This window comes from Martes martes (assembly GCF_963455335.1).
Source record: "Martes martes genome assembly, chromosome: 12".
NCBI lineage: Eukaryota > Metazoa > Chordata > Mammalia > Carnivora > Mustelidae > Martes > Martes martes.
This window is the reverse complement of record NC_137900.1, coordinates 75,074,532-75,098,066: the sequence shown is the minus strand read 5'-3', so window position 1 is coordinate 75,098,066 and position 23,535 is coordinate 75,074,532. Positions and strand designations below refer to the sequence as shown.

Here is a 23,535-nt window from a genome sequence, read left to right as displayed (position 1 = left end):
TTGCAGGCAGCATATAGATTTTTTTTTTTAATTCATTCTGTCACCCTATGTCTTTTGATTAGAATGTTTAGTCTATTTACATTCAAAGTAATTATTGAAAGATATGTATTTATTGCCATTTTATTACTTTTTTTTTGTTCTTTCTGAAGCTTTTTTCTGATACTTTTCTCTCTCTCGGTTTCTCTTCTCTCTCTCTTTCTTGGTTTACTGGTTTTCTTTAGTAATATAGTTAGATTTCTTCCTTTTTATTCTTTGCATGTTTATTATGGTTTTTGATATATTATTACCATTAGGTTTGTATATAATGTCTTCTGCCCATAGCAGTCTATATTAAGTTGAGGGTCGCTCAAGTTTGAACCCAGTCTTTTCTCCTCTCCCATGTTTTAGATATATGTTATTATATATTATATTCTTTTATTTAGTGAGTTCTTTGACTCATTTTTTATAGAAATATTCATTATTACTGCTTTTATGTTTCCCACCTTTATACTGTCACTTTTGGTCTCCTTTCCACTCAAAGAATCCCCTTTAATATTTCTTGCAGGGCTGGTTTACTGGTCACAAGTTCCTTTCGTTTCTGTTTGTCTGGGAAATCCTTTATTTCTCTTTCTATTCTGAATGGTAGGCTTTTGGATAGAGTATTTTTTGCCGCAGACTTTTCCCATTGAGCACTTTGAATATATCATGCCACTCCCTTTCAGCCTTCAAAGTTTCTCTTGAAAAATCTTCTGCAACCTTATGGATTTTCCCTTGTAAGTTACTGTCTTCTTTGTTGTTGTTGCTTTTGCTTTAAACATTTTTTATCACTATGTTTTGCTATTTAATTACAATCTTTCTTGGTGTGGGTCTGCTTTTGTTGATTTTGATTGGAGTTCTCTGTGCCTTCTGGATCTGGATATCTGTTTCCTTTGCCAGGTTGGGGAATTTTTCAGTTATTATTTCTTTTCCTTCCTTCCTTCAAGATTATTTATTTGAGAGAGAGGGAGAGTGAGTAAGAGCGCATGAGCAGAGTTGGAGGGAAATGGAGAAGCAGACTCCCCACTGAACAGGAGCCTGATGCAAGTCTCAGGACCTTGGGATCATGAGCTGAGCTGCAAGCTTGACCGACTGAGCCACCCAGGTGCCCCCAGTTATTATTTCTTCAAATAAATTTTCTGTCCCCTTTCTCTCTCTTCTTCTTCTGGGACTCCTATGACACAAATGTCATTATGTATGATGGAATCACTGAGTTCCCCAAGTCTGTTACCATTTTGCATAATTCTTTTTTCTCTCTTTTGTTCAGCTTGATTACTTCCCATTACTCTGTCTTCTAGGTCACTAATTCATTCCTTTATTTCTTCCATTCTGCTGTTCATGCCATCAAATGTGTTTCTCATTTCATTTATTGAGTCCTTTATCTCTGCTGTGTTATTCCTTAACCCTGTCTTAAGGGTCTCACTCATGTCTTCCACTCTTTTCCCAAGTCCAGTGAGTATCCTTATGATCGTTGCTTCAAATTCTCAATCAGACATGTTTGTATTTGTTTTGCTTAGATCTCTGGCTGTGGCCTTGTCCTGTCCTTCCATTTGGGATAAATTTCTCTTTCTCATCAATTTTTCTGCCTCTCTGTGTCTGTTTCTGTCTGTTAAGAAAGTCAGCTATGTATTTTTATTTTTATTTTTTATTAATTATTTTTATTAACATATAAATGTATTATTTGCCCCAGGGGTACAGGTCTGTGAATCGTCAGGCTTACACATTTCATAGCATACTCACCATATCACATACCCTCTCCAATGTCCATAACCCAACCACCCTCTCCATACCTGCCCTCCCCCCAGCAACCCTCAGTTTATTTTGTGAGATTAAGAGTCTCTTATGGTTTGTCTCTCTCCTGATCCCACCTTGTTTCATTTTTTCCTTCCCTACCCCCCAAATCCCCTATCCTGCCTCTCAACTTCCTCATATCAGGGAGATCATATGATAATTGTCTTTCTCTGATTGACTTATTTCGCTCAGCATAATACCCTCTAGTTCCATCCATGTTGTTGCAAATGGCAAGATTTCATTTCTTTTGATGGCTGCATAGTATTCTGTTGATGGACATCTAGGTTCTTTCCATAGGTTGGCTATTGTGGACATTGCTGCTATAAACGTTCGGGTGCACATGCCCCTTCGGATCACTACATTTGTATCTTAAGGGTAAATACCCAGTAGTGCTATTGCTGGGTCAGAGGGTAGCTCTATTTCAACTTTTTGAGGAATCTCCTTACTGTTTTCCAGAGTGGCTGTACCAGCTTGCATTCCCACCAAGAGTGTAGGAGAGTTCCCCTTTCTCCGCATCCCTGCCAGCATCTGTCATTCCCTGACTTGTTAATTTTAGCCATTCTGTGAGGTGGTATCGCATTGTGGTTTTGATTTGTATTTCCCTGATGCCGAGTGATGTGGACCACATTTTCATGTGTCTGTTGGCCATCTAGATGTCTTCTTTGCAGAAATGTCTGTTCATGTCCTCTGCCCACTTCTTGATTATTTGTTCTTTGGGTGTTGAGTTTGATAAGTTCTTTATAGATCTTGGATACTAGCCCTTTATCTGATTGTCATTTGTGAATATCTTCTCCCATTCTGTCAGTTGTCTTTTGGTTTTGTTGACTGTTCCCTTTGCTGTGCAAAAGTTTTGGATCTTGATGAAGTCCCAATAGTTCATTTTTGCCCTTGTTTCCCTTGCTTTTGGTGATGTTTCTAGGAAGAAGTTGCTGTGGCTGAGCTTGAAGAGGTTGCTGCCTGTGTTCTCCAGGATTTTGATGGATTCCTTTCTCACATTGAGGATTTTCATCCATGTTGAGTCTATTTTTGTGTGTGGTGTAAGGAAATGTTTCATTCTTCTGCATGTGGCTGTCCCAACACTGTTTGTTGAAGAGACTGTCTTTTTTCCACTGGACATTCTATCCTGCTTTGTTGAAAATTAGTTGACCATACAGTCAAGGGTCTATTTCTGGGCTCTCTATTCTGTTCCATTGATCTCTGTGACTGTTTTTGTGCCAGTACCATACTGTCCTGATGATGACAGCTTTGTAATAGAGCTTGAAGTCTGAAATTGTGATGCCACCAACTTTGAAGAAAGTCAGCTATGTTTTAAACTCTTGAAAGTAGTGACTTTATGAAGAAGATGACTTGGAGTGCTCTACAGTGCAATGTGTTCCTGTTCACTTCAGGAGAGTATCCTCTGTGTGTTGCTGTGTGTGTGGCCTGTTGTTGTGTCTGAGTCACTTTTTCTTCCAGTGTGGTTGTCTGTACTGACTCTGCCCAGTGTGAGCTGTGTTTGTTCTCTGTGGTGTTACTGGGACCCAGGCAAGGTAGGCATGCCTGCCAGGGAACTTGAGAGCAGGCGGTGGTGTTAGCAAAATTCACACTGGGTCGCTAGTCCTCTGCCAGATTCCCTGAAGTGCTGCGGTAGCTGGGGAATGTGAACTGGTACTGCTGGGGGCATGAGGCTGGGTGCAGCGTGTGGAGGCCTCTCTGTACCTGCTGGCCAGGTGTGGCGCACTGCAGTAGCTGGGTGCTTCAAGGTGGCTGGGCGCTGCACATTTTCGTTGTATTTTATGTGTTGTTTCAGTTTCCTATCACTAGTATAATAAATAAGTACAAATTCAGTGGCTTAAAACAACATGAATTTATTACACTTCTAGAGGTCAGAAATCTGAAACAGTTCCACTGTGTTAAAACTACAGTGGCATCAGACCTGTGTTCATTCTGGAGGCTGGAGAAGAGCATCCATTTCTTTGTCCTTCCCAGTTTCTAGATCCCACCTATATTCCTTGTCTCATGGCCCCATCCTCCATTTTTTGAAGCTCCTTGGCTTAACTGCTTCTTTTGTCCTTAAATCGCTCTCTAACCCTGATCTTTTTGTCTCTCTCTTTTAAGGACTACGTTAGGTTCATCTAGATAATCCCGGATAGTCTCCCTATATCGTAATCACATTGTGAATTCTTTCTGCCATGTAAGGTAACATGGTCACAGATGGATATGGACATTTTGGGAGGGGTGTTTTCAGCCTACCATACTTGTTCTTGCAGATACATCAAAAACTACTAGTTTTTCTATGTTCTTATATTCAGATGTGCTTTGCCAAAGTCCCGTTACTTGTATTTGTTTTAAGATTGCTTTCAACCTCCTTCATTTTTGTTTTTCAGTGGATTCTGCTAGCATTACTGGCATGGCATCATTTGTTCCCTTTCTTCCTAGTATTTATAGCTTGTTTTGTTCTTGCCTCTTTCCGTGTTGTCTAGAATCTTCTAGCTAATGCTAAATAATAGCTATGAGAACATGCATCCTTGTATTGTTCTTAACTTTACTAGAAACTGCCTCATTGTTTTACTACCCAGAATGGTGGCTTCTGATAAACACTCTCTTAAGTTAAGACATTTCTATCAAATTAAATCCTGACTAAGATTTTTAGTCAGGAATCTATACTAAATGTATTAACCATTATGCTTGTAAGAGTAACCATATGGCCTTTCCCTTTTAATCTATTAATAACTTTTCTAATAATACTCCTGGAATAAATCTTCCTTGGTCACAGGGTATTGTTCTTTGAATGTACTGCTGACTTCTATCTGCTAATATTATATTTTAGATTTTTGCATTTATGTTAATAAGTGAGTTTGACACAGTGTGTTTTGTAATTGCTTGTGCCATCGTTGTGCAGTTTTGGCATTGTTGCGGGTTATCTAGTCATCTTGAATAAATTGGGAAGCTTTCCACCTTTTTTTTTGGTGGTCTGGAACTGTTTAGTTAATTAATTAATTTTCCATTGCCCATCCCCTGGAACTATTTAAGTAGTATTGAGGTCTTTTGTTTTTGTTTTTGTTTTTTTAAAGATTTTATTTATTTATTTGAGAGATAGAGCACGCACGTGCACACACGAGGGAGAGAGAGAGAGAGAGCACGCAAGCGCATGAGCGTGCATTTGCAGGGGGAGGGGCAGAGAGAGAGGGAGAAGCAGACTTCCTGCTGAGCAGGGATCCTGACACAAGGCTCTATACCAGGACCCCAGTATCATGACCTGAACTGAAGACTGATGCTTAACTGACTGAGCCACCCAGGTGCCCCAAGATTATTGGTTTTGAAAGTTTCGTAAACACTGCTGCTTATCTCTAAAACCTTCTATACCCAATGGTGAGATTGCGTTATTTTGAATCACATGTACTTTCTTATCTACTCTGTCTTACGGCATTTGAAGTACAACTTGTGACCTGTGGAACAGGTTTCCTCTGAGCAAATCTGCCCAGTCCATAAAGAAGGGTCACATCTACCAACATGGCTTCATTCATAGGAACCTGTCAGGCCAGGGGCTTACACAATAAAGGCTTGGCTCCCATGAGACTTCTTTCCTCCTGTGCTTTGGGAGTTGTCTTTATCATTTATTAATCATTGCAGTGTTGCTATGAAACTTCCTTTTTTTTTTTTTTTAAAGATTATTTATTTGAGAGAGAGAAAACTTGAGTCGGGGGAGGAGCAGAGGGAGAGAATCTCCCCACTCAGTGGGGAGTCTGATGTGGGGCTCGATCTTATGACCCTGAGATCATGACCTGAGCCAAAACCAAGAGTCAGATGCTCAACTGACTGAGCCCCCCCCAGGCTCCCCTGCTCTGAAGCTTCTTAGCAAATCCTTTTTAGTTCTTCAAAAAGCACTTCTCAATTCTCTGCTCAAGTGTTGCTCCCAGCTCAGAATACAAAATTGGTACTTATTTATATAAATGAGGTTGTCCAAGGCTGAGTTGCAGTTTTAGGTTAGTAAACCAGGGTGCTGGATTTAAGTAATTTTTTTTAAGATTTTATTTATTTGGCAGATAGAGATCACAAGCAGGCAGAGAGGCAGGCAGAGAGAGAGGAGGAAGCAGGCTCCCTGCTGAACAGAAAGCCCAATGCAGGGCTTGATCCCAGGACCCTGGGACCATGACCTGAGCCAAAGGCAGAGGCCTTAACCCACTGAGCCACCCAGGTACCCCTTAAGTAATTTTTAAAAAATTTTTTTTATTTTAATAAACATATAATGTATTTTTATCCCCAGGGGTACAGGTCTGTGAATCACCAGGTTTACACATTTCACAGCACTCATCATAGCACATACCCCTTAAGTAATTTTTAAGAGGGATCCTCTGATTGGGTATCTTTTGATTTTAAATCTTTTCTCAGGACGGAGTTTACATAAATATAAAAGTGCTGCAACCACTCATTTCTAAATTAAAATACTGCTGAAATCATCCTATGTATATGATTTGATTAAAAGGTAGTATTTTGCTGGGGGGGGGCCTGATTGGCACAGTTGGTTAACCATCTGACTCTTGGTTTTTGGCTCAGGTCGTAGGGTTTTGGGATCGAGCCCTTCTTTGGGCTCCACACTCAGTGTGGAGTCTACTTAAAAAGATTCTTTTGCCCTCTCTCTCTACCCCCCCCCCCACAAATGCTCCTTCTCTCTCTCTCTCTCAAATAAATAAATGAATCTTTTAAAAAAGATAGTAATTTTTAAAAGACTTTATTTTTTAAGTAATCCCTACACCCAACATTTGGCTCTGACTCATAACCCCAAAATCAAGAGTTGTGTCCTCTGTGGAAGGTAGTATTTTTGTATCGAGTGTAAGTTGATTTCCCATTCTTTCCCCCCTGCAGTAAAACAGATCATCGGTAACATTTCAATATTTAACGAGACCTGCTTGAGATGGAGAAGTACAAAGACCGCTGATACAGAGGAAATGTATTTAGTAAGTGATTGAACATTACTCTATGTGTAGATGTTGTCTAGTGTAGGAGCTTTCAAAAAATATCAGCAAACCTAAAAATCTACTTATATAGCTGTTATTATCAATGGCAGATTTATAGTAAGAATTGTGAGCCAAAGGAAGAAAATGGGCACTTTTACTACGTATTTGAAGAACGAGACCTTGGGGATTGCTGAGTAAGCTCTGAGAGTTTCTTTGTCCATGTGGCGTGATGTGCATGAACGAATGTCCCCCCAGTATCCATGGAAGGAACCCGTGGCTTTTGCCTGGGTGTGCCTCTTCAGGTCAGTGTCTCTGACCAGGGTCTGGGCATGTTGTCTAGAGAGTCTAGAGAGGGAACTTTCGAAGTTATTGTGGTTGTGACTAAGAAAGGTAGAAACCATGGGATGAGCTGCTGCTAGAAGAAATTAAGTGGGCAGAGAAGTATGTCTATTGGGCCAGGTGCCGGGAGGTTACAGGAGCGTGCGGGGAATGTCAGAAGGGGGCAGGCACATCTGTGTAGTTAATGTGCATTTTAACTTTTAAAAATATTTATTGCTGGGAACCTGGGTGGCTCAGTGGGTTAAAGCCTCTGCTTTCGGCTCGGGTCATGATCCCAGGGTCCTGGGATCGAGTCCCACATCGGGCTCTCTGCTCAGCGGGGAGCCTGCTTCCTCCTCTCTCTCTCTCTGCCTGCCTCTCTGCCTACTTGTGATCTCTGTCTGTCAAATAAATAAATAAAAAAAAAAAATATTTATTGCTTTATATGAAGCATTAAGTGCTGCTTCGTCTATAAATAGCTCCATTTTGTTGCAGTCTGGTACCACATTAAGGTATCGAAAGTTGCTCCATGATCCCGAAGGCCCTGTTACTTGCCTGGGTCCAGGGTCAGGTGTTGTAAAATGAATAGCAAAATTGGAAGGCGTGTGGCCGTCAAATGGCAAATACTCTGTTCCCAAAATAAAAAATGCATTGTTCAAAAAAACCCCCCAAAACACAAAGGGGGCAGGCAGAGGAGCAAAGCCCTGCTGAGCTTTCACCAGGCCAACTAGGCGTATCCTCACTCAGGTCGTGCTTTGGAGAAGCCTTAGTTCAGATTCCCCGTTTTCTTGCTAGGAGAATGTTCTGTGGCCTTGCCCCCTGCCAACAGACTTCTCTGCGTTGTGCGTAGTACATGTGAGAACCAAGAACGAGAACACAGTTAGCCCTGGGGCCTCGGCCTTTTGTACATTTTGATTTTGAAATATTTTTATCGTACTCATCTATTGTAATGCCGGTGTTTCGGGGATGACGCCTCTGAGATTGGCTTACCGTTCTGTTTCACTTTCTGAAGGAACTTTGGAGGCGAGGGCAGGATGGTTCTTGAAAAAGGGTAAGTACCCAGGCATTTGGAGCCTTCCAAGCTAACCATTCACCTAGTGAACCTCTCTGTTTCAGTTCCACATTCGGGGCCAGAGATGGTATCAGAAGGAATTTGCCCAGGAAATGACCTTTAATATGACTTCCCGCAGCCAGGCTCCTGAGATGTGCTTGGACCTGCGTCCGGGCACCAACTACAGCATCAGCATCCAGGCTTGGTCTTCTCAACTTCCCGTGGTCCTCCCACTGACAACCCACATTGCAGGTAAATTGGGCATGGCAGCATTTGGATGAATGAAGTCACCACAGAGCTGTAGACGGGCCTGGAGGAAGAGGAACCCTATTGCTTCCTGCCCTTGTAGGTTGCACCTGAAGAGTGAGGGGACGAAAGGGTCCTGTGGTCGTGCCTGTCATGTTTTCTTTCTTAGAAAGGTAGTCGAGACAAAATACTAACGAGTTAAATCTGGCTAGCGTGTATGTGAGGGCTGGTTACATTCCTTCGGGATATTTAAAATAGTTAACATATTTCAGACCTAAAAAGAATTTTCCCTCATGACTATTTCTCAGTTATGTGTAATCGTCATTTTGTCGTGAGTGCCTCAGGAGTCCGTTATTCTCAGGGAACAGTGCTTGGCAGCCCCACTTTGGCCCCCTCTCCATCTCACTTTTCACTCATTTTCTCATTGTCGCTCCTCAAATCTGGGGTGCTCCCCCTGCCACTCCCCCCATACTCTGTGCTGAAATGCAGAGTATTAGCTTCTTGTTTCTGACTTCGCGGAGCATTTGGAAGTAATCAGGTGAGGACGTGCCTCTCCCAAGTCTCCCCTTGCTCCCTGCATACAGAACCGTGTGTTCTGTCTTCTCTCCTGTCCCCACTGCTCAGGTGACTGCCACCCCCAGGTGTGTTGGGCCCCATCCTTTCCTGCCTAATCACAATGTCCTCCCAACAGAGAAATAGTCCCAACACTGCATGAGGATGTCATAGTATCTCCTTTTTTTGAATGAAAACAAAGAAACAAACACAGTTCCTTCAATCCCATATTCCCTCCAGCTACTTCTTTCAGTGTCCCCTTTACAGTGAAACTTCTTAAAAGAAGTGTCTGTTCTGTAGGTCCCACATCCTGATTTCCTGTTTTCCCTTTAACTGGTTCCAATCCGAAGGCGGTTGTCCTGTCCATGCTGCTTTACTGAAAGTGTCTCCATCTTACAAAATCCACGGGACCGTCTTTTTTTTTTTTTTTTTTTTGTATCTGATTCCCCTCTCCCCACCCCAGCATCTGACATCTTCTCATTCTTGAAACACTCTTGGCTTTGGGGTCCTCCTGCCTTGCTGTCTCCTCCTTCTCAGTCTTTCTTGCTGGCTCTATCCTCTTTAATCGATGTCCTCTCTGCCTGCTTCTGTTTCTTTTTCATTATCTACCCTTTCTGCTGATACATTTCCTGGCTATAAATATTGCTGTATGCTGAAGAGTCCCCAGTATGTATCCTAGTCCCAGACTCTGCCCTGAGTGCCACACTCATATATCCAGTCACCTTTTAAACATCTCTGAGTCATTTCTCACATGCCCAATAGACAAGTCCAGGAGGATTCTGATTTCTGAACTCTTCTCTCACCTCCAAAACCATTTTCCACCCAGGCTTCTCTGTCTTGGGGTATTGGTATTCCTATTCACTTGTTGCTCAGGCCAAAAGATTCTACCCCTCCCCACTGATTTCAAAAGATTCTACCCCCCCCCCCCCCGCCGCCACTGACTGGTGCTGTCAACAAGCACCACTGGCTTCTTTCTAAAATATATATTCTGTATCCAAATACTTCTTCCCCCCTTTCCCTTCCCCACAGAGCAACCTTAACCAAGCCAGCCATTTCTTGCTTGGACTCTTGCAGTAGTCTTTCTGCTTTCATGGGTGCCCATTAATCTCGCCCTCTCCCCAACCAAGGTGTGGTGAAGACAATAACTCAGGAGTCAGAGTGATTTTTTAAAAAAAATGCCTAGGAGAACATGTCATCCCCAGCTGAAAACTGTCCAATGAGTTTGCTTTAGTGTTAGAATAGAACTCAGGTTCCTGACCCCCACCGTCCTCACTGACTTCATCTCCTCTACTCTTCTCCCTTTCTCACTAAGCATCTGCTGCCTCCATACCCTCCTTGATATTCCTTAAATGGGTCAAACCTGTTCGTGCATCCAGGCCTTTCCATCTACTGTTTACTCTTCCTGGGGTGCTCTCTGCTCGTGGCTTCTTTATAACCATCCAGGTCTCTGCTCAGATGTAGTTACCTTGGAGTGGCTCTCCCTGCCCATCCTTGCCCCAGTAACCTCTGTCTCCACCCCATCCCTCTCTAGCCGCGAGTCCTGTTTAAGATTCATCACAGAACTTGTATTTTTTAATGTAGTTGTTTATTTTTTCTCACCTCCTAAAATGGCTCCTCAGAGGCAGAGATGTAAAGACGGTGCTGGCACGTCGCACAAGCCCTGAGTGGCCGCTGGGTGCTGTTGGTGCTGATGGGGTGCCTGGTCAGTGAAGAAAGGCTTTCAAACAAAAGGAATTCCCCAACACAGCGCGGGGGGGCGGGGGGGGGGCGCGGGATGGGGGAGAGAAGTAATGTTCGGCTGGGCATTCCTTCTTCTGGTGACTTCTTCAAATGAAAAACTGTTTAGTTTCCTGTTCTTCGGTCCTTGTTGTGTTTTGGATGGTTTGTGTTGCTGATTCAAATTAGTATATCAGGTTTTTTGAGTTGGGGAGGAGAGTTTCTTCTGAAGACACACCTCTACCTTGTTTCCTAGGCACAGTAGAGCCCCAACACAGTGCAAACGCCCTGTGCCCATGGCCACCAGGGGACACTGTTGAGCTGTTTAAGTCTGTTGAGACCCTTAGCTGAACTCTGAGACAACGGCTGCGTTATTTTCCAACTCTACCCTACTTTAAAAAATTAGAAATTTTTTAAAAAGTGTGAAAATTCAAGTTGTTATGATCTTCTAAAGGGTAAAAACCAACCAACCAACCAAAAAAACCCACCCAAGCCCTCTCATAAAAGGGGAGAAAAGAGAGCCTTTCTTGTTGATATGAAGAGAGGTACGCCTGATTGCCTAAGATGTGGCTTGGTTTCAGTAAAACTGTGAACTTTTGAATTTTACCAGAAATGTGAGGCGAGGGATTTGGATCTGGAAAACGCAGCAGCTGATTTCCCAGAAGAAAAGTGAGTGGAATTTCCCTCCCGCATGTCTTATATTAAACTAAATCTTACTATGGGAACAGGATGAAGATAAGTGCTTTAAATACGTCGCTGACCTCAGAGGAGGGCACAAGTTCTAGGCATGTTGAAGGACAGAGGCAAGTGTCCCAGTGAGAATGGGGTCAGAGGCGCGGGTGAGACCAGATCCTCTGGCAGAGTCTCTGCCTCGGGGGTGACGGGCTTCCTCAGGTAGAGCCCCATGAGCCGAATTCTTCCGAAGAGCCCCACCGTTCATACTCCTCCAGAGCAGGGTGAAGAGCAAACGTCCACCCTCAGAAGAGCTTTCACACTTCGGCTCTGCTATTTTCTGGCCAAGTCAGAAGGCTGTGGGCAAAACTGTCTTCCCATAGGGAGTGAGAGACAACCAGGGAGGGGAAAGTGCAGAGAGAGAGAGAGAGAAAGCAAATGTGTGCAGAAATGTTAGCTAAACCACTGGGGCACACAACACGGTGATCATTTGAGGTTGAATATTTATTATAGAATCGAGACTGCCAGGGGCGCCTGGTGGGTTGAGCGTCTGCCTTTGGCTCAGGTTATGATCCCAGGGTCCTGGGACTGAGTCCCGCATTGGGCTCCGTGCTCAGCAGGGCAGTCTGACTCTCCCTCTGCCCCTTGTTCATGCTCTCTAATACTTGCTCACTCTCTCTCTCAAATAAATAAATAAATAAAATAAAATAAAAATAAAGATTTAAAAAAGAGAGAATCAAGAATGCCAAAGGAGAAGAAGGAAGAAAAAAAAGTCAAGGAAACCATTCCTTGCCGAGTTTGCTGTCAGTACCAAGCCTGGCAACCCATATGGGAAATTTCCTGTGTCTGCCCGCATTCACGAGAAGGAAAAGAGAATGTACTTTTTCAGATGTTCAAAAACATGCATGTGTGTCCCAGCCGTTATCAGACTGTCCCCCTCATGGAGACAGCTCCAGTCAGGGGAGCTTCAGCTGGGCCTGCAGAACTGGGAACCACAGCCCCTCTTCTGATGCCCCCCTCTGACTGTTCGGAGCCCCTAGGAGGGACTGTGCGGGACCAAGTCTGCTGAGTTCTTCTGCTGGAGGAGTTCTTCTTCTTCCATTGTTGGCAACCCACAGCCCATCCAAAGATGGGGCACTCCCGTGTCTTCTGACAACCCTGTCTCCTTAGGCTGGCTCCAGGGTACCACATGTATTCCTGCTGGGCCCCTCAGTTCCCAGGGCCTGAAGCTGCGGTAGAGGTCAGGACAGGCCCTGGCCTTGATCCCAGCGCAGTCCCTCTTTGTCCAGACTCTCTCAAAGTCTTTCGTGAACATAGGTGTTTTGACATGTGGGTATCCAGTGTTAGATCAGGCCAGAAGAGAGGCACACATGCTTTTCATTACCTCAGTGGGTCACCCATTACTCGCATCCCCAGTGATTTCCTGAAGTACTTCCTAGCTACAAATCAAACCCCAAATCCACAAGTGAATCTCTGTGTGGGCATGTATCTCCCAGCTCCCTCACTGAAGGCATCTACATCCAGGCCTAGGCCCTGTGAAGACATAGATGATACAGCACAGGGGAAAACAGGCTGCATACTGTTATTCTCTTGTATTAGTGTCAGTTTTTACAAAATATGAATGGGAATTTTTTTTTTTTACATTGTAACCCTATAAACTGGAGTTTCTGTGTGTGATAAGACTTTGGGAAGGGCATGCTGTGACAACAATTTAATTCAGCAAATATTTATTGACTCATTATGCACAAGGACCTGTGCTAAGTACTGCAGAGGGGATATAAGGATGGAAAGAAGATTGTTCCTTCTCCCTGGAAGGCTGAGTCTCATAACTTCATCGGTAGGGGAGATGTGGCCTGCTGTGTGATGGCTGATGACTTATGGTGTAGCCATCATTTTTCCTATTGCTGTCCATTTCAGCTGCTCATGGCTTTAGCGTGTGGCATGGTCTGTCTGGGGAAGTGCCAAGGATTAGGAGAGAACCATCACAGTGTCTTCATGTGTATTTATTTGTGTGGCTGAATTCCTTACATTTACTTTAAGTTTATATAAAGTTGGGACTTTTATTAGTTTGGGTGCAGATATGATTTTCTATTTTTGGTTCTCTTTGTTCCTTTTGGTATGTTTTAGAGGATTTTAGCACATTTTCATTTATATTACCTCCTTTCTCTTATGGATTTTAATAGTTTGCCTACATGAATGATATTAATCTTTTCTTACACATATTATAATCCCCCCGGGCTATTTTCTGTTTAGTTTTCTTGTCAATATTCTTTTTAACATTTAGACATTTTAAGTTTTCACGTAATCAATTCTGTTGGTGCTTTTTTTGGTTTCTGCCTCTGGTGATGCCAAGAAAAGCCTTCTCTGTCCTGAAATTAGATCAATTCTTATTCTTTAATATTTTCTAATGCTGCTGCTGTTTCTTTTTTTGTTAGCTCTGCGCCCAATGTGGGGTTCGAACTCACGACCCCAAGATCGGAGTTGTACACTCTACGACTGAGCCAGCCAGGCGCCCCCCGTAATGCTTCTTAATAGTTTTGCTTTTCACTTTTAAACTTAGACCCATTCGGAATTCATCTTGACATATGGTATAAAGCTAAAGCTACATGGTAAATTTTTTTCCCCTAAAAAATAAGCCAGTTTCCTGCCACGTTTGGAAAGACTGTCCTTGTCATACACTATATTCTCATTTATCTGTTTGGGTCTCTTTCTAGATTGTCTAGCTTCTTCCATTGCTTTGCCTGCCCTAGGCCTGCAGCTTACTATTTCAATTATTATAATTTTATATTATATTTAATATTTTGTAGGGCACCTTCTCCTTCATTGTTTTGCTCCCTACCCTGCAGGGTTTTCTCACATGGCAGCCCCTCTGTTTTTCCTTTGTCCTTTGCTTCCAGTCGAGGATGGATATTGTTGACACCTAGGGATGGTAATGAAGGTCTCCCTTCTGGGTCTTACCCCGCCTCACATACCCGGGGGAAGAATTACGCTCTTGGGCTCAGACAAGACCGTTTCTGGCGGTAGGTCTGATCTGGTTTAAATCAGTAATGAGTGTCATGGAAAGGAGAGCACATTGACCCAGGACGCCAGTCTGGGGGATGGGGAACAGCACCTTGGAAAACATGGCTAGAAATTAAGGTTATTTAACCTTGAAATGTGGCCAAGAACTAGTCTGATGAAGTTCAGGTTTTGACATTAGAGAGAAAAAGTCACTGGTTTAAAAGACAAGGTGGGGAAGGTCTCAGAGCAGAAAGCAGTCTGGAAGTCACAGGGTGATGGGATCAGCCGGAAGGCAGAAACCAGCCAGGGGGCAGGAGAGGGCTTCCTGCTCCCTCGGTGGCCCTGCCTTCTGCAAGCCTGTTGAGCACTTTGTTCTGCTTTGACCGAGGGTGATGAGCAATGGAGTGGTTTTAAAAGCTTAGCCGAGGGGCGCCTGGGTGGCTCAGTGGGTTAAGCCTCTGCCTTCAGCTCAGGTCCTGATCTCAGGGTCCTGGGATCTAGCGCCTCATCGCCTCATCGGGCTCTCTGCTCAGCGGGGAGCCTGCTTCCCAGCCTCCCCCCCCACCCCCCGACTGCCTCTCTGCCTACTTGTGATCTCTCTCTGTCAAAAAAATAAATAAAATATTTAAAAAAAATTAAAAAAAAATGAAAGGTTAGCCAAGAGATTAGAAGAACTAGAATTAGTAATCTCAGAGAAGAGTAAGCAAAGGAACAGTTTAAAAGAGCCGGAGGAGGGTTCTCACACACAAAGTGAATAGTAACTCTCCCTCGGGGCTGAAAACAGGAAGTGTGTGACAAAAACCACTTACTCTGTAGTGACAGCAAAACTTCACAAACGAAAGGGCATTTCCATGTTCCCGTGAAGGCCTGAGGGCAGAACTTCACGAAAGGAGAAGGGGCACATTCCCTTGGGGGGACCTGCTCAGGGCTTTTCAAACCTCGCCCCCCTCTCCCCATCACCCCAGCAGGAAGCTAGCGGCTGTCTTCCTCAGGGGTGTCAGATCCAGAATCTCTCGGAAACAGTGTCGACCTTTAACACCTTTTGCGTGGGATCGTTTCAGGCCACCTCCGAGGGTCCCTGGCAGTGCCACAAGCTTATGGAAACCAGAATTTATGTGACCATATCTGGGTGACTTTGGAAGAAATGCTAGACTTGGCGGTGTCTGATACGAGTGACTGGGAGCTCTCAGTCTTCCATTTGCTACTAGATGCCTGGGCTTCTGAGGGGTCAGCCCTGAGTCCTTGTCTCTGCTCTGGTGCATTTACGCGGTCCCCCTGGGCAGCTGTGGCCTCTGCTACTGATGACTGACACTGTGTCATTCCCAGTTTGCTCCTGTCTGGACCTGTATTCTCACTGCCTGTTGGATGATTCCAGGAGCACAGCAGACTTAGGGATGTCTAGATGTGAGCTGCTGCTTTTTTATATTATAATCATCATTATTATTTTTAAGATTTTATTTATTTATTTGACAAAGATCACAAGTAGGCAGAGAGGCAGGCAGAGGGAGAAAGAGAAGCAGGCTCTCTGCTGAGCAGGGAGCCCGATGCGGGGGCTTGATCCTAGGACCCTGGGATCATGACCCAAGCCGAAGGCATAGGCTTTAACCCACTGAGCCACACAGACGCCCCTAGAAGTGAGCTGCTTCTGACCTTCTCCCCCCAGACCTTGGTGAATGACGTCATGACCGATGCAGCCACTGAAACCAAAGCCCACATTCTTCCCCCTTCCTTGTCTTCCCCCATGATCTGTTCTCTCTCCCCTCCGAGTGTCTCTTCCATCTGCCGCCTCTTCTCCATCCTCAGTCCCTCACTTGCTTCAGACCTCAGGCGCTGCATACCTAGATTTTTGGGCAACATGTACATTGGTTCTTTTCCAGTTCATCCTCCAACCAGCTGTCTAAATTGTACTTCTTTTTTTTTTTTTAGAGATTTTTATTTATTCATTTGTCAGAGAGAGTGAGCACAGGCACACAGAGAGGCAGGCAGAGGCAGAGGGAGAAGCAGGCTCCCCGCCGAGCAAGGAGCCCGATGTGGGACTCGATCCCAAGACCCTGGGATCATGACCCGAGCCGAAGGCAGCTGCTTAACCAACTGAGCCACCCAGGTGTCCCTAAATTGTACTTCTAAAATCCATATCTGCTAAGACTCTGTAAGTGACTTCCTGTTTCCAGGACCTCTGGAAACCTCCCCACACCTCCCCCCACTTGGCTGCTTGCCTCTCCCAGGCCGAGACTCCACCTTTCAGCTCCCCTGAACCGTGCCGTAGGTAGGGCCTCGGTTCTGTCTCTGCCCTCTCTCCTGCCGCCTGTCCCTGGGCGCATGCAATTCTGCATTCGATGCTCTGCCCGCCCCCTGCCCTTGGTCAGGTGTTCTTCCTCTGCACCCCAACAGTGCCCCGTGTATGACTTTATCATAGCTCTAAGTGCCGCGTGTTTATGAAACTATCTCCACTGTGAGACTTTGAACTCCTGGAAAGCAGAAACTGTGTCTTCCCTGGCTGTTTCTCCCGGCCTCCCATGGTGCATGGTGTATAAGGGTAGCTAACAAATGGGTTGGTTGGTGATGTATGATTAACATATTTAATTGAACTTTTTTTATGGAAGAGTAATTGACATGCAGATTGTATTAGTTTTAGGCATGTGACATGATGATTTGATATTCATATACATGATGAAATGGTCACCACGGTAAATCCAGTCACCATCTGTCACCATAGACAGCCTTTTGAATATTATTGACTGTTTTCCCTATGCTGTACGCTATATTCCCATGTCTTATTTATTTTATAACCAGAAGATTTTAACTCTTAATCGCTTTCTCTTATTTTGTCAACCCCGAAACCCCTACCCTCTGGCAACCATCATATTTGATCGTGCTTTAAAAAACTATCTAGGGACGCCTGGGTGGCTCAGTGAAGCGTCTGCCTTCAGCTCGGGTCATGATCCCAGCGTCCTGGGATCAAGTCCCAAATCGGGCTCCCTGCAGAGAGAGCCTGCTTCTCCTCTCTGCCTGCCACTCCCCTTGGTTGTACTCCCTCTCTGACAAATAAATAAATAAGATCTTTTAAAAATTTTTTTTAAAAATAAAAACTAGGCAGTTAGGGGCACCTGGGTGGCTCAGTGTCTCAGCTTAAATTGTCCAACTCTTGATTTCAGCTTAAGTCATGATCTCAGGCTCCTGAGATCGAGCCTTGTGTGGGGCTCTGCACTGGGCATGGAGCCTGCTTAAGATTTTCTCTTCCTCATTCTCTGTCCCACCCCTCCCCCAACCACCACAAATTATGTAGGAAGGTATAAGTTATTATTTATTATAATATGGATTGGGAATTTCTACCTCAAGTCTATTTTCTTAATTATTTTTATTTTTTTATTTTTTAAAGATTTTTATTTATTAGAGAGAGAGAGAATGAGTTGGGGGGAGGACAGAGGGAGAAGCAGACTCCCTACTGAGCAGGGAGCCCGACACAGGGCTCTCTCCCAGGACTCTGGGATCATGACCTGAGCTGCCCAGGTGCTTAACCAATTGAGCCACCCAGGTGCTGCCCCCCAAGGTTATTTCCAAATTGGGTAAATAAAATCTTGAGTATTTATCTTGGCCTCCTAGTCCTTAATTTCACTGTAGTAGATTTTAAGACCAGGGTTGTAGGGGGGGCTCATATTTTTAAATTTTTAAATTTAATTTAAATTCAATTAACATTTAGTGTATTATTAGTTTCAGAGGTAGAACTCAGCAATTTGTCAGTCTTCTATAATACCTGGGGGGGGGGCATTCCTATTTTATTCTTTGTCTTTTTCTCTTCCTTTCTCCCTCTATAAATCTCATTCACTTGATAGCAGTGTTGAGAAGATTATATGAGATGAGGCCCGTGCAGGACATAGCTAGTGCATCTGGTGAGTGCCCAGTGCACCTGAGCTGAGGTGCCCACAAGGCAGAATGGTACCCGGTGTGTTCATACTATGAATGTAACTACCAGTTAGGTTCTTGAACACCGGCGTCAGCTGATAACAGTCCCCTCCCAGTAGAAGGTCTATTTGGGATATCTGGTTGCTGGGGAGAACAAAATAAGCACAGAATGCTCTGTGACTGGAAAGGATCTAGAAGTCAGAAATGCAGGTCTTGCCCGCCAAATAGGAACCTGTCCAGCACGTTAACTGTCAGCCCCACTGTGTGCGCCCTCTGTCAGCACTGGGGCATCACTTAAAAAAAAAAAATATTGTGTAACATATATAACATAAAATGTACCATTTCAGCCATTTTCTGGCACAGAGTTTATTGGCATTAAGTCCCTTCCCAATGTTGTAAACCCTCACCACTGTCAATTTCTCGAACCTTGTCGTCACTCCAGACAGAAACTGTTGATCATTAAGCAACTAACTCCCCCTTGCCTACCCACCCCTCGGTCCTCAGCAACCTCTAACCTACTTCTGGGTCTGTGAGTTTGTCTGTTCCAGATGTCGCACAGGAGAGGGATCATCCCTCTGAGTCTGGCTCGTTTCACGTAGCATAATGTTTTCAGGACTCATCCGTGTGGTAGCAGGTGTCGGAAAACACTCATCGCTTCTTACATTCAGACTTCCCTTGCAATGGCCCCGTGAGGACCCCTTTCATCATGCTCCCACTCATTCCAGTCACACCCTTTTCCTCTTTCCGACTCGTTTTCAGAGCCTCCCCCTCCGGAAGTAGACTTTGTCACAGTGCATGGTGGGCCTCTACCCCGTCTGAAACTGAGGAAAGCCAAGGAGAAAAATGGACCTATCAGGTAGGTAGTGGCTCCTTTCCCGTGGTGGCCTGGATGTTCTCACGGAGAGTCTTGGAAGCTTTGGTTTGATGGAGGAGGGGGCTTCTGAGGTGTTGCACTTGATTGGTTGGGGCAGGGCAATCAGGGACTCTTGTCTGTGATTCCTTGGGCACAGACTGGGCCTTTAGTTCCAACCAGCATCCTTCCAAATGAATAGGGAGACTCCTAAGGGGCCAGAGATAGGCATTTGGGCAGCTTAGCTCAACAAACGAAATCCCTTCCTTTGGTCACTGGCCGGATAAGCATTGATTGCGCGTGATGTGTAAGGCATTAATCCTTTACACTCACCTCGGTGTCTCTTGGTGATGGTGGACCAGGAGCAGCATTTCATTTAAAGATGATCTTTGTGTAGTGGATCTGAAAGGCTCATTCAGATAATTCTCTTAATTCGTCCACACATTGAGTTATGGGCAAGACACTATGTAGCTAATGACTGTTTCTGGGATTCCAGATGGTATTAGGATAGAATTAATTCACCCGAGTTGGAGAACTACATTGTGTTCCATTAAGCATTTTATTTACAGGGTCATGCCTGGATTAGAAAAGCAGAATTATTCCTTTTTTTTTTTTTTTTAAGAAAGGAAGATAGAGGTTCCCCTGGAGAGATAAGCCCCTTGCTCACAGGAATAAGGCAAGGACATGGCAATAACCTTGCCATCCTTGACCTAACCTTCATTGCCTTATGTCATTCTTGACCTGTTAGTCCATTGATCCTTTAGTATATTCGAGCAGATACTATAAAATTATAAAAAAGAAAGTCTGGGTATATTATCTGTGTGTCTCTTTTTTATTTGTTTGTTTAATTTTAAGCAGGCTCCATGTGTGGTGTGGAGCCCAGTGTGGGGCTTGAACTCATGACTGTGAGATCAAGACCCAACCTGAGATTGGGTCACTTAACCGACTAGGTCACCCAGGCGCCTCTGTGTGTCTCTTGATAATGAACCTTAGGCTTTTCCTGTCTTTCCATTAGTTTAAGTGCAGTAAGTTCTCAAAGGTCTTTCCAGGCATGGATATTGCCTACATTGTTCTATTCCTTGATTCCTGATGAGTTACTGGAAGGCCCTGCCATTCTGTTGTTATGAGGAGAACAGAAGTTATGATATCACTGCCTGAGAGACTTTGCAAGAGCAAATGTAATATGTAGGCCAAATAATTACGTAAGGCCAAAAAAAAAAAAAAAAAAAGAAGCCAGATGATAGTCTATCCTTGTGGCTAATGTGCCCTCCAGTGCCTCCAAAACAGGAAGTGGAGATCTGTGAGTCATTCCAGGGAGGGTGGCGGTGAGAAAGAGGGGAGAAGTCTTTCCAGAACAGTCATCCAAACAGCCACAACTGCTTCCCTAATGTCATCAGGGTTAATTACCAACAGGCAAATGGAGCAGTTTCCTCTCCCTGACTACCTGGTTTGAGTTGGGGGAGCAGCTTTGCCAGTGTGGGAGAGGCCCGAGTCTGCTTTCTACATTGTTCGGGGAGGGGGACAAGGGTGTGGGGCACAAGGTGGAACAGGACCCTGGGACCAAAGCTCCCCTCCTTAGCTTGGTGATCTCGGGCAAATGATGCAGTCTGTTCCTGGGCTCTCGTCGTGCTAGTGTCTCCCACAACTGCCAACTTAAAGAAATAAACTGGGGTGCCTTATCAGCAGTACAAATTCTCAGACTCAGCTCCTGGAGATTTTGATTCAGTAGGTCTGGGATGGGGGCTGGAAATCTGTGTCATTATCAAGCAGCGTAGGTGATTATGATCATGCTAACTGGGGAGACTGCTTTATGCCCCATGAATGGTGCCTTTAATGTCCAGAACCAAAGGTGAGGCTTGAAGTTGCACTTGAACGCCACCATCCACAAGGCAAGGTGAATTGGAAGAGGAGTTTGAGGACAGCTTGGAGCTTCCGCACCATTTACTCCCTTACCTGCAGCCATGATTCCTAGGGATGTCTTCAAGTCTCCAGGGAAGTGTGTCGTTACAAGTGTTCCCTTGTAGGTGGTGGATGCTTTAGGGATGTTTACTGGTGGTGGCAGCAGCAGCTCCCTGCCCTGTAGGCTTGACCTTGTACCTTTTGTAGAAAGCTCTTTGCTGGAAAGTGAGCCCAGACTTGGTGGAAATCAGGGCCCCAAGGACACATAGGATGTTTGGGATGGAGACTTTCCAAGTCGAGGACGTACTGCCGTGGAGGGCTCCCTTTTCTTAACCTAGTGACTCATGGCCTTTTAGGAAGCAAGGGGCATTAGGAATGTGGAACAGGAAGTTGTATACTTACTAGTAGAATAGATTATGTGGCCTCATGGTTTGGAAATGACCCTAAACCTCTCTGGTACTCATGCGTGTTTTTCCTCTTTACGGAAACATCAACTCAAGAAACATTAGTGGGGAGTCGGCCTCAGCCAAAGACCTGGGTAAGGGCTTGCAAGGGTACAGGCGTAAGTCCCTTAGATCCCTGCTGTCAGGCCTGATAGAGAAAGCAGATGTTCAGAAACGTGCTATCCTGGAGGCAGGACAGAAGGACGGAAGGGAGGGGATGAAAAAGGAAGCGCGATTCGGACTCGGTGTGTTTTTATTCTTACACTTCCTTTCGCTGACAGGGTTTGTGTTTGGTGGAATCAACAATAACAAAACACAGAAGGATCGTTGCTGGCTGGTGTGCTTCTCTGTCCACATTGAGTGGACAGTTTCACAATGTACGCATGACATTTTTCCTTTCTGGCTATTTCAGGACACGGTCAGACTAGATTAACGCACGGTGACTTGGTGCTCCTTACTTCTCTTTTACTTCACATGAACTTTGGTATCTGGGCCCTGGAGGGAATGCAGGTCACATGAGTTCCGTTTCAGGTTACCATGTGATTGAGCCTTTCTGCAGGCTTAGTACATTAACGCTTGTAGGCAGGCAGCCTCCTTGTGACTGCTAAACCCTTTCCACAGCTGGGCTTTTTTTTTTTTTTTTTTTTTGCCCACGTGGAAACTGCTGATGAGAGGAGGTGTACGGCGAGCCCTCTCTGGGTAGCTGTACGTGGAGCGGCCCCTCCCGGCTAAAGAGGGTTTACTTGGCATCCATCTGCGGCGGAACCTGATGACTCACATCGCGTGTCGTATGTCATTAGCACTGGAGGTCCAGACTGTAAATCTGCCCCCACCCCCGGGGGGGCAAGGACTTTTTCTTGTCCGGTGATATGTCTCCAGTGCCCACAAAAGTGTTTCGCTCGTAGCAGGTGCTCAGTAAATATGAATAATTGAATGAATGACATTGAATGAATGACTCTCCCAAGCAAGGGTCTGATAGACTTTTTCTTTTTTCTTTTTCTTTTCTTTTTTCAGTTCATATCAGGTGTTAGTGCTTCCCCTGACCCTCCAAAGCACCTTTATTTGTGATTCTGAAGGGGCCACCTCATTCTTTAGCAACACTTCTGATGCTGAAGGGTATGTGGCTGCAGAACTACTGGCCAAAGATGTTCCAGATGACGCCATGGAGATATCTATTGGAGACAGGCTGTACTACGGGAAATACTATAATGCACCTTTGAAAAAAGGGAATGATTACTGCATCATACTGCGAATCACAAGTGAATGGAATAAGGTACACTTCTGTAAAAACTCATGAATTCTCTATTTTCTTCTTCATGTGAAATGTAGATGTTTGAACATTTGTTTCCCCGGTATTTGAGATGGAGACCGCATGTACCAACCAGAAAAATGTGTCGAATACTTTGCCTACATAAATGATGGGCTGGTGAGACCTTTAAGGAGGTTGATGGTCTGAAGTGTCACTTCCCTGTGCTGCTGCCAGGCTGCTGCCTCCCTGCACCCTCTCAGAAGCAGGAAGGAGAGGCTTCTCCTTGAACGTCAGTGCTGCCCTATTTTCTGCTTTCTTGACTGCTTTGGCCACACCCACCTCTCCTCATCCTTAGAAAGCCTACCTTATTCCAGGGGTGGTTCTTTCATGAGACCAGAACTATGGAGTCATTGCACCGTGAGGAAAGATAGTGAGCTGGACAAGCAGGATAGCAAGAGCTGAATCAATGAGTCGGGTGAAAGACCTAGAAGAACCGTTGCGATGGTTGCCCCGGGAGAACTCAAAGTATGATATAGATTCATATAGACTGGGAATGGAAACTAGGAAAAAATTATATTAATAGAAACATCACTTGACTGATGAATTGAAGCCATCCTGAATGTAAGATTCCTTCCTTCCTTCCTTCCTTCCTTCCTTCCTTCCTTCCTTCCCAACCCAGGGCTTGAACTCACAACCCTGAAGTCAAGACCTGAGCTGAGATCAACAGTCAGATGCTTAATTGACTGACCCAGCCAGGCGTCCCCATACCATATTTAAAACTGACACATACTCTGTTAAGTTCGGTGTAGGACACCAGTCTAATGCGCCATTATCACGCTTGATGGTAAACCCGCGGTTACTTTTAAGAATATGTACAAGTAAGAAAAGAAAAG

General features: G+C 44.7%; 1 protein-coding gene across 1 annotated transcript in view; it reads left to right on the top strand.

The window, feature by feature from the left end:
- SUSD1 (sushi domain containing 1) overlaps window positions 1-23,535 on the top strand; it is a 116,537-nt gene that overhangs the window by 77,276 nt on the left and 15,726 nt on the right. The window contains exons 10-13 of the mRNA XM_080820135.1: window positions 6,652-6,743; window positions 8,178-8,364; window positions 18,961-19,057; window positions 22,408-22,666. Of these exons, the coding sequence (XP_080676261.1) occupies window positions 6,652-6,743; window positions 8,178-8,364; window positions 18,961-19,057; window positions 22,408-22,666 (635 nt within the window). The remainder of the gene's footprint in view (window positions 1-6,651; window positions 6,744-8,177; window positions 8,365-18,960; window positions 19,058-22,407; window positions 22,667-23,535) is intronic.